Source organism: Daphnia pulex, chromosome 8 (assembly GCF_021134715.1).
Source record: "Daphnia pulex isolate KAP4 chromosome 8, ASM2113471v1".
NCBI lineage: Eukaryota > Metazoa > Arthropoda > Branchiopoda > Diplostraca > Daphniidae > Daphnia > Daphnia pulex.
The window spans coordinates 12416248-12435014 of record NC_060024.1 but is presented as its reverse complement, the minus strand read 5'-3'; the positions used below and the strand labels follow the sequence as shown (position 1 = coordinate 12435014).

Here is an 18767-nt window from a genome sequence, read left to right as displayed (position 1 = left end):
TTTTTCCCCCTCCCTTTGCTTGGCAGTGTATAGGCTCTAGGTTTCCATAGCGTTGAAAATTCCAACTAACAAGGACGAGCTACAGCCGAGAGTCAAGGGAGGTTAGAATGGGAAGAGCAGTAAAATTTATAGCCTATACGAATCTTCCGCTTAGTTGTCTCCCTCCTACCTCCCTCCCCTCCCCCCTCTCTCTCTCTTTCTCTTTGCCAGCCGAGAGAGCTGTTTCGACCTCCTCTCTTGTAACAATCCAGCTCCATGCCATCTTCTTCTTCTCCGCCGCTAGCTGCTGCCATTGCCGGAATCTCTTTTGATTATGCGCGATTTAGAAGTCAAACTTTTTTCTTTTTTTTTTTTTTCAAATGAGAAAAGAGCCGAGAGTCTAGCGCTCGAGGAGGAGGACAACTCTCAGCGGGTGGTGATAGACCGGAAGAGACATCTTTCTCTTGTTGTGTATATCCATATATACCCTTTGCAAGATACAAGTCTCTCTCTCTCTCTCTTTGTGTTGCGTGACGTCATCCGCTTAACTGACTGGTCGATAATTTTTTTTGTATTTATTTTCCAAACGATTGGAAAAGAAATATTGATGAATGTAAATTTAAACGCGAATGAAGTTTCTAATTGTTTTATTTCTTTCGAGTTTTTATTGTTTTTCTTCTTTACACATTAATGGGCTAGTAGCAGTCGAGATGGTGTAAAAGGAAGTCGTAAAATAAAAAATAAAAAAACATTGTCGGAGGTTGACTGTGTGTGTCGCCATCACGCAAAGGCCGGGAGCTCATTTTTGTTCCCCCGTCCGTTCTTTTTTTCTATACACGCAGCTCTCTCTCTCCCAGTTGATTAGTTCTTAAATAACTCTTTAAATTGTGTTAGCTCGGCGGTCTCTCTCTCTTCCTTTTTATCTGCGTGGCTCGATGGTCGAACGATGCGGGCCTTATGTCTTTTGACAGCCGAGAAGCACGCGAAATGGCGGTGGTAGAGTATAAAAGTATAGTCAACTGTGTGAAAGGTTCGTCGGGTTTCGGTCGGTTTCACTCACTCGGCAGCTCAAAGTAATGGGAATAGATTGGAGGTACGGAATCGCTCTCGAATGATGAATGGCATTGTCACGTATAACTCAACCACAAATGTGTGTGCTGGAAGAGCGCCTCTCGTGTTTGGAATAACATCAGTTTGCTGCCGCTGGCGTGTTGTTTCGTTCACCGGCATTCAACCTGTTTTCAAGCAAAAGGACACCGTGAAGTCTTTTTTCTTTTATTTTTAGTTTAATTATTGTTATTTTATTTAAAAAAATTTTTTTTTCGAGACCTGGAACCCGGCGGAAGAAGGGAGGAAACGGGTGGGAATCGATGTCGTTCCAACGGTGGATCCTGGCGCCATTGTTCGATCGATTGTTGCCTTTATGTCGACACAAGCGTTGGCACATTTCGAACAATGGAGAAAAAAACAAAAAAACAATGAGATGCTAGATAGAAGAAAAGTCTATGTAAATGGTGATATGATCACTGTCAAAGTGTCAGCTGCTTTTTCATGCTTTTTATTTTTTTAAGCCCCGCCCCTCTGCTTTCCCATTGGCGACTTGATCGCCATCTTGGATTCGGATACGAAGTTTAACTGGACACTTTTTTTTTTACCCGCGTAGCAGTTGACATCTATGAACGGCGACGAGAGCTGTAGCCAACGATCGTTTCATTTGAAATTTGGTTTCGTCAATTTTTCATTTTTTTTTATTGCGGAAGCGCTGCAACAAAACTGTCACGTTGCCTTAGACGATTTGCTTCACTCTATCCGTAATCAAAAGTTTTCGGTTAATTCATTTCACGGGTACCTGTTTGGACTTGAATATACTTGAAGTTTTTTGCGCTTCTTCTAGCTACTTGCAGTGCTCAATAGGTGGCCGTTTTGCTAAAAGACGGGATTGCCTTAATCGGGGGCTAAAAGGTTGACCTGCCAAAGCAAATAGCTTCTCTTTGATTCTGGCTTGTTTGTCTGTTTGCTTTTTGATTGTTATTATTCCCGGAGAGCTTTCTCCTCCTTTTGCCTGTCCAGGTTGGATGTCTTTCAAATGTTTTATGCAAATGGACCACGCAGAGAGTGTTTGACGTTTCTCCTTTGTTGTTGTTGTTGTTGCTGTTGTACCGTATTCCTTTTCTCTTTTTATTATTATTATTTTTTATTTTTGCCCGCGTGGTCTTTTCCGTGGCAGCGCCAAAATGCCCGGACTTTGGAACACAACTGGATTGCGATAAAGCGGCACTGCCACAAATAACTCCCCGTGACCAACACCGCAAAAGGTTTTGTCGCATAATTTCTCCTCATCCTCTCTCTTTCTCTCTTTCTTTCTCTGAAGTTACACACACTCTCTTGTTTGTTTCTCTTGTTTATTTTATCGCTCGGTGAGCTCGGTGGGAACCCGAGTAGGTTAGATGGAATTGAAATTGGTCGAGCGGTATCTATTTCGGGCCGTCGTGTCACTCTCTGTCCCCTTCCCGGTTTTTTTATTCTCGAATAGGAAAACGTACTCTTATCAATCGTTATTCAAATTCAAATTGGCTTTTTACCATGAAATGTCGTCGTTGGCCATACGTGTACAGCGCTGCATACAGTGAGTGGCACATGAATAAAAGAGCAAGTCACTCGACAAGGACCCAGATCTCTTCTAGCCGAGTTTTTTGGTTTTATTTATTTTTTTTTATTCCCGTTTATTCCCGTTCCAGCTAGATTGGAAAATGCTCTTTAAAACGGGGGGTAAAAAAAAAAAGACAACGTGCAAGTATACAAGTACATCAATGACGATTGGCGCCGCTGCCGCCGCCCGCCGGCCGAAAATAGATTGGCCAGGTGAGGATAAATGACAGTTGTTGTTTTTTTTTTTTATTTATTTGGCTTGCGCAGACACTCATGGAGAAAAAGGGACACCGCGTTCTCTTTTCGCCCGGCTCCATGAATTTTTAGTGAATGAAAATTTGGATCTAAATGAACGTCCAACCAGTCGGTCGCTTCGGGTGATTAAAGCGCAGATTGTAAAAGAGAGCTGGAGAAAAAGGGGCTTGCAATCAATGTCACAAAGTGACTAGTTAGCAAACGACCGACGCCGATCGAGATATTCATAGCTTTTTCCCCCTTTTTCTTGTTTGTTTGGTTTTCTTCTTCTTAATTCCGCAATGTAGTAAGCAGGTAACTGGGTACTACTTATTATGTGCATAATTTGACTGGGAAGTTGTTTTTTTTTTTTTTCCTTTTTATTTTGTATTTAATTTGGTCTTATCTGTCGGTTCTTTCTTTAGAAGAAAGATTGAATGAAGTGAAAACGATGAAGCAAGATAGAGCACGCTGACTGCTACAGCCATCTGCCGATGCGACTACCAACTTGTTTTGCTTTTGCCTGGGCACACACTGGAACGCATCCTGGAAAAAGTTGGGAAATTAAAGAGGCGCTTGCTGACTGAAAATAGATTGTCTTCGGACGGATAGGGAGGGGGGAGGAGAGAAATTGGTCGCGCTGGAAACGATTCATTATACGATTTTATAAGTACGACTAAGTGCCATGGATGAGAATTTCCTGCTTTTGTTCTTTCTTTCTTTCTTTCTCTCGTTTCTTGTTTTCTTATTCATGGCGTCGTGGCGACGCGCTCGTCTCCCTTTCGGCTTGTCTCATCCTTAATTATTCAACCTCTTGTCTCTTTGCGATCCTCTTCCTGATCGGACGATAGGATGTCACATCAATTACTTTCCTGGTCATCGCGTTTTATTATATCTAGAGCGGGAGGATTTCACCCCCTCCATCTCTAAATACGGTTCCCGTTTATTTTGTGGTTATCCGATTTTACCCGCTAAATGATCTCTTTCTCTTTTGTCTCGAGGGCCACAAATAATATCCAATATGAAAAGTAAGCGCCGTCGCTGCAATCTAACAGGGCAATGTATAGAGAGAGAGCGATGGTCGGGTTGCGTGGTGAATGTTTCTCTCTTGTGCGGTTGTTGAGGATGTTATTGTGTACTGTCCAACAACAGGGGTAGGAGCACCGCAAATAAGCCGGCACTCATCACCACCCTGGCAGGGCTTGTTCTTGTTCGGTTTTTCTCCTTTTTCCTGCCCAGCACTTCCTTAAATATACGAGGATATATATCTCGACGTATTTATACACTGACTGCTTACGTGCGCGCGTGTTTTACGCCCCTTTCAAAACATCAAAATGTTGGTTGGATTTTCTTTTTACGATTTTTTTGTTTGTGAAAATAAACCGACCAACAAACATTGGAAGAGCAACGTGATCACTTGGTCATCGCGTTTCAGGATCGCTCCTGTTTTTATTTTATTTTTTGAAATTTTTTGGTCTTCCCCTCCGTTTCTCTGGTCACAACAGGACAAAGTCAAATGAAGAGAAAGCGGAAGACAAGTGGTGTCATCGGCCTGGTGATTGTGTTTTCTTCTTTCTCGGCCGAGAGAGAGTGTGGCATATAGGCGGCCAACACGGGTAGCTGCAGCATCTGTCGAGTTGTCTTTCGTCGAGACTTTTGTCGCCGCTCGCATTGAAACTTCACGGGTTGTATCTGTTGGCTCGTTGTGGTGCAGCCAAGGCCCGAGCGCGCACATGAGAAAGTGGACCAAGTAAAAACAGACTTGCAGGAAAACAAGCCGAGACTCTGGCTTCTGCTGTTTGGTTTAAAAGCGACTAGAGTCTTACCACTAAATACACAGACGGGCACACGACAAAACAGGGCCGCAGCGACGTTACGATATGGAGAGAGAGAGATCTGGCTGCTCGCTCGCGCTCTCTCATCTCACACTGACCGCATCCGCACGGGACTCTTTTTTCTTTTTTTTGTTTTGTTTTGTTTTTTTCCCTATTTTTTCTTAGTACGACGGGACATTCTATTTGTCTCTGAATACCTGTAGAACTTCTGGCATTCCATTCATTACTCTTTTGCTCAAATCAACCCCCAGCAATCGCGTCCGTGCTGACGGAGCCTTCACGGAAATAGTCGACGGCTGGATGAGGGTCGATTTACAACCAACCCGTTGCCCTTCCGCTTTCGATCCGTTTCAATTTCGGTTTGGTTGGTTTTTCCGAGAAGCAAAGGAAAGAACGAGAATGTCTTGCACGATACTCGGAATTGTTATTATTATTATAATTAATTATTATGGGGCAATAAAACAACGCTCAAAATGAATACATACACACACACATAATATTGAATAATATTTTTTTTTTCGGGGGATGGAAAAAAGAGTAAAACAAAAAAGGACACACCCAAAATAGCGGGGAAGGAGTCAAGGAGTGAAAAACCAAAATAATAGAAAGAATTTTGCATTTATATAGGATGATTTTGCTTGCGACTTTTAGGGTCGTCGAAAATCATGGACTGAAAAACCGGCAAAAAAAAACAAACACATTTCAAACAACTATTTAATAGTAATAATGGTAATACGGCGTACAACGAAAGTCAACACACACGATTGGCAATCAAACGAAGGGCAACTCAAAGCAGAACACGATGATGACATTGAGAGGGGGGGAAAACAAAGAGACGACACTTTCGAATTTGCAAACTGGAGAGAAACGCAAAGTGGACAAAAAGAGAAACAAGTCGGCACATCGTCAAGAAGTTCAGTTCAACACAGCCAGTGTGTACGTGTGTGTGTGTGTTTGTGTTTGTGTTTGTGAGTGTACGTGGGTGTATGTACTCTATGTATAATCGAAGACGAGATGAAAGCTGGCCGTCCCTATCTGTTTGTGTGTGTCTGTCGCAAGTGTGTGCAATACAAGAACAATAAGTAGCGAGAGAGAGAGAGAAAGAGAAAAAGGAGACAGTCATAAAGATGAGTCGAAAACAGACGCGCAAGGGTGAGGGAGAACGTGAGCCGTCATGTTTTTGCGCAGCTGTAATACATTTTTCTCGTTTTTGCTTTGTTTTCCCATTTTATTTTCCCGTGGATTATTAACGATCTTAGGTACGACCGTTAAGTGATCCAATTATGAATCGGAAAGCGTCACATTATTTTTATTTTTTTTTACAAAATCCAGCTTCAGCGGTCCACCGAAATTTCTCTTTTTTTTTTGGGTCGAATGAATATTGATGGCTCTCTATACACACTCATCCACATGGCATAATAATAATAAATTATGGAAAAAAGGGGAGGAGGTGGCAGAAAATTGTTTGCAATGGGCACACGCAGCGCATGAAACACTTGCACATATACCGGTATTATTTTTACACAGGCAGATGAAGAGAGGAGGAGGAGGAGTATAGAGTACGACGACGATGAGGAACAACGGGAAAGAGGTTTTTAGAATATGTATAATATCGTACCGCACACACAAAGTCACACTGGAACATCGGGTGGGGCCTTTTTTTCATTTTTCATTTCTCACTTGTTTGCGGCCGCCAGTTTTTGTTCTCGATCGAAGATTTCATTGAATTCTTATGGATGAAGGAAACAATCCTTGCGGGAGAGTGTTCTTCTTCGTCTTGTCGATTGTGTTGTTTGTCTTGTTGTTTGTTGTTGTTTAGAATTTTGTACAATCAAAGTCACATGCAAAAAATGTTTTTATAGCAACACAAAGATTTTTTTTAGAGTACTTAGAGAGTGTTTAGCGCCTCGACACAATGTCGACCATTTTCTATCCATCTTTCTTCTCCTAATGATCTGTCTGTGCTGGGCTTTCCATCCGTTATTGGGTGGAGGCTGGTGACGATCCGTATTGGTGGTAATTGTAGTCGCCGGGTCCTACAGGTGTACTAGTAGGGTAGAACCCAACGTCCTGCGCTAGCTATATCTTGTGATCACCTGTACAACGAACAAAATGTTAGAAAAATTGTAGATCGTTTTTTGTTAGAACTTAGTTTCGTCTTTTTTTTTCAAAATGGTTATAACTGTGGCACACGACCCCGATTTTGGGGTCTTGTCTTATTTACCAGTCAAGTCGGCCATCGTTAAATGATGATGGTGATGGTGAGCGTGGTACATCATGGGGTGCTGGTGCATCATATTCATAGTGGCAATCTTGTGCTCCTGTATCGTGCATCATCAAAATGAATAATTGCTCGTTAAAAATCGATAGCCAGAAAAGAAGGGACGAATTGAGAAAGCGAAAGTTTGGTTTCAAACAAACAAGAAAGACAAAAAAACAAAAAACAAAAAGTAAATATATCGCCTTATACTTTCAAACGAGATTATTCGCTTTTATATTTAAAGAGTGTGTAACGGCGCCAACCTTTTTCCATTTCATGCGCCGGTTTTGGAACCAAATTTTAATTTGCCGCTCAGACAGGCAGAGGCTGTGAGCGATCTCGATCCGTCTCCTTCGGGTCAGGTAGCGATTAAAGTGGAATTCTTTCTCCAGTTCCAGTGTCTGGTAGCGCGTGTACGACGTCCTCTGGCGCTTAGTTTCTCCATTAGCGTTGACTGCGTCTATTTGGACAAAAACAAAAAAATAAATAATTCGCCAATTAATTCACTCAATTTTTTTTCCCTTGTTCGCTCAATTGTTTAAAATTTGAAAAATGCCTAAAATGTCAATTTTTTTTTTTTTTTTGTTTCTTTTGCAGAACTTCCGGAAAGTCTGTCGGTTTTTTTCCAGCCAACGGTCAATACGTCGTAATCAGATGACGACTTGAACCGGCAGAAGAGAAAGAACAGGAAATGCGCAGTCACATCGCACAGGTGCGTGCGCTTCCGTTTTATGGTTGTTTTTTTTTTTCAATAATAATAATAGTAAATGCCCCACGTTGTGCAACATGCACCGGCCACAGCCGGACGCGCATGAACGTTCTGTTAGTGGGACTCTTTAAAACCAAAAAAGGGGGGTGAGGTGGTGGTTTGCATCTTTTTGTTCTATTATAAGTCTCGGAATGGACACGCCGGCGAAAGCGTTTTGGGTGTCTCATTGCGGCGCATGTGTGTGTACCAATCGTCCGCTATCGGTACTTCGCCAAAAAAAGATGCCGGGTTATACGTGGTTGAGTGGTGCGCTGCACCACCAAACTGAGCTGGAACTATAGTAGAAACTCTCGGTTTCTTCATCTTCTTCTTCTTTTTCTTCTTTGGTCGTGACAATCTCCTTACTTTTTCTTCCCTCTTGTTTTACGTGGGGTTGGGGGAGGGGGCTGGGTTGTCAACCTTTTCAAAGAAGGGAAATGAAATTCATAAGACCCTCTGCGCACACGTTTACGACGAGAGAAAAAAAAGTACCAGCTTCCGGAAACTTTGGTTTCCATTTCAATGTCTTAAAAGTCACCCCCTCGAACCCCCCAGTCTTTTTTTTTTCCAGACTCTTTCTCAAATATGAGAAATTGTAAACGGTTTCTATCCTAGTTCTATTCTTTCACCCTCCTGAGCAGCTCCTTTTCATTACAATAGTTCAAATTCACCACTGCTGCTGCTGCTTATTTGCCTCTGTGGCTAGCTTTTATCACTTTAACAGTACACACGGCGGCTTTGTGTGTGTTACTGTGTAAAGTCCGGCAGCAATTTGCAAATTTACTCAAAAAGGGGGGGGGGGGGCTCTCTTTCTTTTAAGTTTTCAAAATGGAAATTTTCGTCGGAGCTAAACAAATTGGAAATGAAACAGTGGACGTTGAACTTTTCCCATTTTTGGGCTTTTTTCGATAACTGGGAAGAAAAGGGGAAGAAACTATAAAAAGGTGCATTTACTGGGTTATCAATTAGATTATGTGCTTATGGTCCCGTAGGTACACGAATAGAATTGTCAATGGAACTTGTACACGGAAATCTATCGAGGAACCGATAAACGCCCACGTTCCAACGTCGGCGACCGCTGATGTGAATGCACAATTTGCTGTTAATCTACTGGAGCACTGATGGAGTCGCAAGGAGGCGGAGATGGAATGAGAAGTACTCTCAACACAGTCTTTCTGGCTCTATTGTGTAATATACGGGGAAAGAGGGGAGGATTTTAGGCCTCGCTCGAGTCGTACGAGTGTGCGCTCCGTGCCATGCGGCGCTCGACTTTTCTTGCCGGTGGAGAGATAGCGTAGAGACTGGTTGAATTCCAAGCACGCGTTTTTCTATACACTGGCGGCGTCTTTTACACAAAACAACTACCTTTTCCTCTTTGAATCCGAGTCAAGCGGGAATAGTTATACAACACAGATGACGAGTGATTGATGTTGGAAGAGACTTTAATGACCAGTTGATTGGCACATCATCATCATCATTATGCGGCGGAATGACGGCAAGCGCGGTCTTATTACGTCACGAGTCTCAAATAGGGTTTGGCTTGTAATAAAATACCTGGATCTGATTTTTTTTTTTAACCTTTTTCGCATTCCAGGAATGAAATTTACCCCCAAAAAAGTTAGATTTTGTTTAAAAAAAAAAAAAGTGTAGCTGTTTAGGCCTATGGAGGAGGACTTGTTGCTAATAGTTGGAGCTGGTAGAAATGTGAACGTGTTTATGTTGATACAAAGTGGTATATACTACGGTAGTCTCGGCAAATGGACGGGCTGTAAACAAATAAATGGTTCCTGGAGAGTGTACGGTATATGTACGGTAGTTGGTTAAGACTGTTGCAAAACAGGGCCATAAAAAAAACTTTTGGCCAGTTTTACGACGGCTCGTAAATGTCATTCAAAAGGGAAACCATCATGCGATTTGCACCGTCTGGCAAAATCCAGGCTAGAAGGAAACCTTTTCTTTAGAGTCTCTCTCTATCTCACAAACTTTTGCCATCGTCTTTTGTGCTTTCCTAATATCAAGGGCAGCCATCGCTGTACGTCTCTTCGTCAAAGGTCAGGCTGGCGACCTCAATTTTCGGTGGAAAATGGCAGGGGAAAAAAATCAACTATTGTTATGCGCAGCGGAGAGGCGAAGCTCAGTTGAGTTGCCAAAGTTTGAGGCAGAAAAGAAAGATGATGTGACTTTGAATTAGAATGCCGATGAGACAGAATTCCATCAGTCGGCGGTGGTTTGTTAGACGTTAGATTTGCCAAGTGCCACCAGTGCCACCAGTGCCAACTGAAAATACATGTGCGACTTCTAACTGGCGAAGCCTTTGGCCGCTGGCCCTCGGACATTGATTGCCCTTGCACCAACACCACGCCCAAAGAAAAGGAGGAAGACGGGAAAATATAAATATATATGCTAACCAGACATCAATTCCTTGCACTGGATGCGAAGGGAACATGCAAATGAACGAACAAAAGGAGCATGGGCGCCAGAGAGAGAGAGAAAGAAAGAAACACACGTACAAACTCACGTTGGCAGTAACAGACGTCGCACAGTCCTTCATTCCCGCAAGCAAGGGCGGGCATTTTCGTGTACACTTTCATTCGTTATTGTTTGATCGTCTAACCCAAATTTGTATAGATTGCTTTTTTCTTAAAAAATCTGATTGGCTTCATCACGAAATTCAGACTAGCTTTTTTTGTGCGTATGTTGTAGACTACACCTTTTTTAAATATTTATTTTTTTTTTATTTTTGAATAATCGATCGAACGCATTTGAGTGATGCAATTCAGACGCTTGATTAAATGCAAACTGTCTCTCACGCGTCCTATCGGAATTGCAGATTTGGCGATTTGAATATCAACCGATATTCTACATTTATTTCCTTGAAGAAATCATTTAAAAATAATGTCTAACTCTAGGCCTGTCTGATTTTTTTGGAAATAGGGGGGGGGGGATTTTGAAATGACTAATTTGTTTGCTTAAACTGACGCTAATACCGAGCCCGGTCTTGTTGAATTGTTTCAAAAACTTTGAGTTACGTGCAAGAACTCGTGTCGAGTAAATGTGAACGAGGAAATATCTTGTTGGCCTGCGTCATCAATGCAATCCGCTAAAATTGTAGTATCTCATTCTTGGAGCAGGATTATTAAATAAATGCGAGACATTTTTCGGGCGAGGAAATTCCAGAAACAATCACGAAAGAAGAGAGGCAAAAAAATTGTCGATATGTCAAACAAAACGAGTGGGTGAAATTTTTTAAAACCCAAACACACGAATAAGAATGAACTATTTTTATTTTGTGATTCTTTCACGAATTTGTCCATCACTAATAGTACGATCTGATTAGGCCTGCATTCCCTTCATTTTTAGGCCCAACAATTTGATCGCCAATCATTTTCTTCATCATTTAAACGAAATTTTTCCGAGCGAAGTCTTGTTCAAATATGACCCGGGAAGCTTTGTTAGGCAACCAAACAATGTAGGATTCATTTTTTTTTGGTTCCTTCCTATAGAATCCAGACTCTTGGCCTAAAATTGTCAGTTCAAGGGCCGCTCTTCTCCTCTCTTGTTTCACGGTCGCCGCCACCACCCGTTCGTGTTCGGCATTTTTCGCTATCTGGTTATTTTGTGTTGTGCTCTGGTTCACACTGTATTGTATATATAGGTTATCCTACCCTCCCCCGAAAACCCTCAACTTGCACATGGTAATTCGAGATCAAGGACTTGTGAACCGGCCAAGGCGAGCCGTAGTCGGTTGAAGTGTTGCGTTTCTTCTATAAATATGACGACGCGCTCTTTCCTTATACATAGTATATAGTACTCTCTTCAAGTCTTGTCTTGCTGTTGTGAAAACGAACGATGTGTTAATGGTTGTATAATAACGTTTTTGACTGATTGTTTTGGCCTCCCCTCTTGGTCTAGTTCTCTTATAAAGCAGCGCTGACAAGGCAACACAAGAGTGTGAATGAGTTTGTAACGACGCCGGACTCGACACTGTTTTCGTGACATCACAACACACTCGCAAGAGTTAAAAAAGTACAAAATAGTAAATAAGGAGGCAGATGGAAAAAAAGGGGGGGGGGATTCCCTCCTGATGCCGGGTGTAGTAAAAGGATAAAATAACGACCGGTCGTAAACTCACTAGCTAAGAACTGTTGAACAACATTAGCTCGTGGAGTACATTATGTACAAAATATATACGGCAGGCGGCCCTTTTTTTCTGTGTGTCTCTCCTGTCCGCACGTTTTTTTTACGTTTTTTTAAGGGGTGAAATTTATTGGAAACTGACCCACCAGGTCGTAACTCTTGCGACTGGGTCTCGGGGAATGCCGTGCTGCGAGTGACCTCACATTGGGCCCTGGTCGTTAATGTCTTTTAACAACTTGTTGGGGGAGGATTTTTCAACACTGTTTTGTGTGACTGAGATAGGCCTGCAATAAAAAACGATTCACACCGTGAAGAATGGTGAAAGACGACGATGGCATAACACACTCAGCACTGTGCTGCTGCTGCTGCTCAATTGGTTTGATTCTTCGGCATCCATTACTTTACTACTGTTGTAGGCCTAGCCGAAAAAGAGCGATGATCGTCTAGGCCTACACAAAAGTGAGGGGAGACTCTCTCTCTGTGTCCATTGGGACTCTTGATGATCTTCGGCAGTCGCAGAATAGGGTGTCGATGGATAGCTCCCCCTCCCTCAAGTGTGCACTGGTAATGACTTGATTACGACCCACGTAATCAACTGTAAGAGGCCTATGACACGAGTTCTAGCTATTCTTGCACGATTTTGTTGAACAGATATTATTTGGGGGTTTGCCACTTACTTTGACCGAGATGGACGCGTTTCATCCAGGGATAGATTTGCGGAGCGTTTGGATTTTTAGAGTCGCCGTCGTGCTGGCCGGGGCTGTGCGGATCGCTGTCTCCCGACGAGACGGATGAAACGGACGACGGCGACGACGCTCCAGCCGCCACGACCGTCTTGCTGTGGTGGTGGTGGTGGCTGTTGCGCTGCTGACTCTGCTTGGATTTGCCCGATGAACCGTCGTGTTGGTGATTATTGTGGTGGTGGTTGTTGTGATGTTTGGACGAGGGCTGCGTGACGGACGTGGACGAAGATGAGGAGGATGCGACGGGAACGGATGCGTTTGACGGAGCCAGCGGCGGCCCACCGCCGCCCAAACCGTTTTGAACGGCCGCATTCAAATGAGAAAGGGCGTTGGATGATGAAGAGGACGACGTCGTTGTCGTTAGGCTCAGATCTTGTGGAGATCCCAGACATTTCGTGTCCGGCACTCCGGCGTATTTACAGCTGCTCGGCGTCGCGACGGCCCCGCCTAGAATTTTTTTTTTTTTAACGAATAACATTTGAATGAAATAGAAATTGACGTTTGCGGCCTACGCCAAAATTGGGTTTAGAATTTTGTTACCTAAATTGACGGGACTGGCGACGGAATGGAGGCGCTGGGCAGACGGGCCGCGCATTTGCTGCTGCTGTTGCTGGAGAGCCGACTGTTGCTGCAATCTGTTTTGCTGTTGTTGTTGCTGTTGCTGCATCGGCTGTTGGGCAACGTGCAGCGCCTGTGACATGGTAAAGTCGACACCTCCGCCGATTGACATTGGCGACATGGGCATGGTGTGTTGCGGATGCTGACTCTGTTGCTGCTGTTGCTGTTGCTGCTGCTGCTGCTGTTGTTGCTGGTGTTGGCCGACCAAGTGATTGGCCCCGAAATCAGCGTAATGCGGTTGTTGCTGAGGCTGCCCGACTCCTACCGGACCACCGCCATAGCAATTTTGGTAATTGCTCATGGCAGTGGCGTAATAGTCGGCCGCCGACATGCCAGACAGATCGGGTCCGCCGGCACCGACGGTCGATCCTCGACCCACGTAACACGACGACGCTAGTGAATTGACAAACTGATAGGAACTCATTGCGGGGGAGTAGTAGTTGTCGGGAGTTAAAAAACAAAGGGCAAGGTTTGAATTTCTCGTTGTTTATTCAACGCGGAATTACCGACGCTTTCGCCTAAAACACTGAAATGTCTTTTCAATCAATCGGATGAAACGACACCGAGATCATCACTTTAGAAATTGGCGCGATCACTTTCGAAATTGAATTAAAAAAAAACCAAAAAAAAAAAAAGTTGGCGATCGGTTCAAGTGCCGATCGAATGATGTAACACGCACTGTAATAGTAAAAGCCCGCCAAGAAAAACAGAAACAACAGCAAAACCGACGTCGCTGTATTGGTCGCCGGTCGTCTCGGGTTCAAGTTGAAATACAAGTCGGATGAATTGGGACGACGGACACACGACTGCAAAGTCTGACGAACCAGAGGCGAATGATGTCTATGCTCTTGTGTAGTACTCTCGTAATCAAGCGTCGGCCGAACACTGCACGCGTTACTCTCTCTTGCAGCACACTTTGGCTTTTTTGGGGGATACGCTATGGGGGCTATGCAACTCTGGACTACTACTACTGGACCCGAGAGAGCAATGCGTATGTAAGCTGGCGGCCCTGTGTTATGCTGCTGGGAAGGTGGTGGGGATGTCTAAGCCGGGAGGGCCAGAAGGAGAGAGGAGGTTGGCGGACGAATGCCAAGAGAGGTGTGGGCCGGGCCAGCTGGCTGGGAGGTGGTGTTATAAGGGCCACAGAGTCTGTGTGTGTGTGTGTGTTTCTGTGTGAAAGAGAAAAGTAAAAAAGACAAGAGAATACTGCACACACACAGCCCCGCTGTTGACGAAATGACTCGCATCTTTCTCGTATGTTGCGCGCGCTAGGAGAGAGCCCAGTGCTGCCGGGCCAGCCAAAGTTGCGCGTTTTCGCGCACAATCTCACAGTCACAGCCTCCCCTTTGAAAATCTTTGGGAACCGCGCCTCCGGTGCTCCTCCTTCTTTTCATTTTTCCTCATGGCCTCATTTTTTTTTTTTTTTCTTTCCCCTGCCGAACTTGCCGTAGTTCTCTAGCTTCCAATCATTGGCTATCATACGGAAGACAATGCCGTGTAAGGTCAGAAGTGGCCCGGAGCCGTTGGAAATTAATCACGAATTCTTTTTTTCTTTTTTTACGACTTCTGATGATGATGATGGCAGACGCCAAAAACTTGTCATTCAACTCCCAATCAATTTCTATTCTTTTTTTTTTTGTTTGGGGAGGGCGGATTGGATAGTCTTGCGCAATCAATAAATATCGCCTAAATTTATACCTGAATCACTCACTCTCTCTCTCTCTCTCTAGGTTGGGTTCTTTCTAACTATTTTTTGTTGCTGTTTATTTCTAGGAACTTAACCGGAGCCAGTTGAGACTAAAGGGAATAACCAAAGAAGGAGGAGGCAATTGGAGCCGATAGTGAACCAGTTGTCCGTTCTTTTGCGTCCAGCCAGCGGAGGACGGGGGTGGTAGCGGGGGGTGGACAAGAAACAAGCTGATGTGTAAATAAGGTAGGAACTGGTATTCCCTCTCTCTCTCTGTCTTCTATGCGATGTAAGATGTAAAGCTGACCGATGTATAGATGCGATAAGAAAAAAAAGGGGGGAAGAACGACACTAATGAATCGATTCGGAAATTCAAATCCAGTTTATCAACTGTTGCTGGCTGGATTCAAGAGAAAAAAAAAAGGCTTTTCCTCAGTGCGCTCGGCAGAATTATAGAAGCACAGCGGCTCTTTTCAATACAAATATCCGGCCGCAAAATTATCCAGCAGCCTCGGATTTCTATTTTTTTTCTTCAATTGATCAGAAATGAAAATTTTTCTCTGAAATTGAAATCAAAATTTCCAAGAACTGTTTATAAAGCTTCCATTACCCCAGTACTCTTTAATTAGCCTTAAAAATCATGGGTTTTATCTCGGCTTTATTTGATTCTGACCACCAAATGAACTGCCGGAATTGCCCCACAGTTATAAAATTCAGGTTACAAATTTGATACGGTTTTCTTTGCTTTACAGACGGTCGTGTTCCGGATGATTTTTCCATTCGAAAACGATTGCATACTTAAAAAGGTGGAGAAGATGGTATCGCGAGTAGGGTAAAGATTTTTGCGCGTAGTAGAGTGAGGTGTTTCTTATATTTGTGCGCTTGTAGACTTGTACATTGGTGGCGACCTTTTTTTTTCTCTCTTTTTTGGCAAGGATTTATGGCACTGTGGATTTCCTTTTTATTATTATTTACAAGGGGGATTTTGCCTCTCCTTTTTTGTCATTTTCGCAGCAGTTGCCATTTTTACTGCTGCTTCTGCTCACTCAAGACCTCTCCTTTTTTTACCGTGTCCCCTCTCTTATTGCCTGGACAATACTCGCCGTCGGGGTTATTGAACATGTAGATAATAGAGAGGACACACACAGGATTTTTTTGAAAAAAAAAAAAAAAGTTCTCAGCCAGTTTCAAGAAGGAAATATTTTTCTTGGTTAGGGTTTTTTTTTTTCTTTTTTCTAAAGCCGGGAATGACACGCTAGGGGGTCCGTCCCGACTTCGGCATCGGGGGTTCCGTGTGGTTTCGTCATCAGACCAGCCGCCAGCCCCAGCGCTTGGTTGGCGCTGCGAATCGAGGCCCAACAAGTCGAGGATGAGGGGAGAGAGACGGTCTTCCCGTTGGCTGAAGCAGAGAATGGAAACCAATGGCAGCTCGCGAGAATGAACCGAAACCTTTTTATTTTTTTATTTTTTTCATTTCACTCCACCTTAGCGCTTTATCTCTTCTATCCCAACCCCCCTTCGTCCTTATGCTTCTCTATTGTTGTTTTTGTATGAGAGAGAGAGAAAAAGTAGATTTCTCTCTCTTGTTGGCTGCGAAGTGTTCCACAATGGAGCCGCAACGATTCCATCATTCGAGCACACGGCCTTCTTCTTCTTCTTCTCTTCATTCTTTAACTTGTATTCTTTCTGACGCTAGAAAATCAGCTTCTATTTAAGATATTGACTCGCTTTAGAGCCAACTTTCTTCTCTACTTATTCCGAAATAACTATGTAATTTATGGCATACATGTGTATGTATAGCATACGCCAAACTCAAAAATTTAGGTCGGGGTTAAGGCTACAAATAGTCACTGATTGAGAGACAACGGGGCGCGACAATCACGATTGATTGAATGAATGAAATCTTTGATTTGAGCGACCTTCGGTTTATTTTGAGTTCTCATTCAACCTTTTTTTTTATATAAAAAAGCACCCAGACGAAATTTGCAAATTCAAAAAACGGGGAAACGAATTTGTTACGCATTTGCATAGTGAATGCGTAACAAGTAATACTGAGCGGGGGAAGAGAAATTGAAATGTTCTTTATTTTTATGCACATGGATTATCGTTTTTTTTTTCTTTCTTTTGTCTGCTTTATAACCAACACTCCCTCTTTTTTTCATATCTTTTTTGGCCTTTTTTTCACAGCCGGTCGTTGACAAAGCGACCGGTCGAATACGGGAGAGGAAGGGGGTGGTGTCCTACACGACGGTAGACCTTGCTGGTGTCTCTCCTCGTCCAATGGGGAATGATGATGACGTCCACCTTGAGAAATCGATCTGGTTTCTCGTGACACAGTCTTTCGTCATCATCATAAAGTCATTCTTTTCTATCATGAACCGTCCCTTTTGTCTCTCTAGTTCTTTTGGTGTTCCATACAGGGACAACACTACCACTACCAACAACAGCAACTACTAAAAACTCTGTTGTGTGCTCTCGACTGTAGAGCGCGCGACTCATATTTGATGATGATGAACGGCGTCGATTCATTTTTTGTTTTTTTCGGGAAAAAGAAGAAGAAGAAGAAGAGAACCAGACATAATGTAATGCGTGCAGAAGAATAAGGAGTGGCCCAAAAGGGGGTTAGGTTGATGGACGAGAGAAAAGAGATCTTCTTCTTCTCTTTTCGTACGGTACGCCATTTGTTTGTTTCGTTTCTTTTTCTTTTGTTTGCTTGATTCTTTTTTCTTCTTTCTTTCTCTCTCTTACGAAGACGAATTCGATTCGCACCTGCCGTTGTCTCTGTGCGACATGAACGGCCACTATAAACGCGCAATGACCGCCATATGAGGACATTGGACGACTCCGAGTTGTCTGTGGTAGTTTTTTCTCCTCTGCTCTTCCCCCCGGTGTCAAAGATTTATTTTGATTCAACGGCATCTCGATAACTTGGCTTAGAATACGAATCGTGGTCTTCTCCGGCGTGTGTAATACTTGCACACAAGGATGTCAGAAGAAGAAGAAGAAAAAAAAAAGAAAACGATGACTGAAAAGATTGGAACGGAATGATAACTTTGAGAGCGCGCAGTTATGCAACCGTCATTTGACGCTATCGTTCTCTTGTCGGGCAAGAAGAGCGCAGACATTTCTCAGACAAGAAAAAGTTTCGATTGCGCACCGAAAGTTCGATAAAATAGACAAACAAAAAAACAAAAAAACTTTGGGATACCTGCATGTATGGCGCGGTTCGTTATTGGCTTGTGTTTGACACGTTGAGCATATCGTCCGTGCGATGGCGCTAGCAATGTTGACACTCTTCCGTCGGCTGAGTCTTCCGAATTTTTCCCTTTTCGGAACGCCCGCCATCCAATAGAATTTCTGGAAATAAAAAAAAGGAATTCCTGGAACGTGTCCTGGTACTTTTTTTTTCTATTCCTATATGTCCCATGGTGTTCATATCGTCTTGACTTTGTAACCATTGATAGGCCTGTAAATGCGCAAACTCTTCAACGACAAATGGATCCTTTTTTAAACAATTCCTTAATAGAAATGCTCTACATTTTTAAATGAATTGCTGTAGGGGTATCACTACATAAGAGATCGTATAATATTTAGATAGATACTATTAAACACATTCGCGTTATTTCTTTTCTTTTTTCCTTTTTTTCTATATTCTTCAATTGCTGGAGGGAAAAACCAGTTATTCGGGAAACGCACACGCCTTGCCTTCTATTCCGCCCCACTTGATTGGCCACTTTGTTAGCCTTCGTTTCTGGCTTCGATTCTCGTTTTTCATGTGGAATTCCTCGGCATTTCCGTGAGACATTCTTTTCGATATTTTTTGTTTCATCCCTCTCCCGTTTCGTTTCCATGGCCGGGCTTCTTTGATGGTGTGTTA

General features: G+C 43.3%; 1 protein-coding gene and 2 long non-coding RNA genes across 3 annotated transcripts in view; 1 reads left to right on the top strand and 2 right to left on the bottom strand.

Annotated features, from left to right (window-relative positions):
• Positions 1-18767, top strand: part of LOC124199985 — a 225479-nt gene that overhangs the window by 103928 nt on the left and 102784 nt on the right. The window contains exons 8-9 of the long non-coding RNA XR_006877114.1: positions 7555-7669; positions 14977-15136. This is a non-coding gene — a long non-coding RNA (uncharacterized LOC124199985). The remainder of the gene's footprint in view (positions 1-7554; positions 7670-14976; positions 15137-18767) is intronic.
• LOC124199986 lies at positions 667-1525 on the bottom strand. The gene is made up of 2 exons (XR_006877118.1): positions 1309-1525; positions 667-1214 (listed from the first exon to the last, which is right to left on the bottom strand). It is a non-coding gene; the product is annotated as an uncharacterized LOC124199986 (long non-coding RNA).
• On the bottom strand, positions 5100-14305 carry LOC124199973 (homeotic protein Sex combs reduced-like). Its single transcript, XM_046596050.1, has 5 exons — positions 13126-14305; positions 12520-13032; positions 7221-7417; positions 6922-7018; positions 5100-6793 (listed from the first exon to the last, which is right to left on the bottom strand). Exons 1-5 carry the CDS (start codon positions 13625-13627, stop codon positions 6777-6779), a joined length of 1326 nt encoding a protein of 441 aa, XP_046452006.1. The 5' UTR covers positions 13628-14305; the 3' UTR covers positions 5100-6776.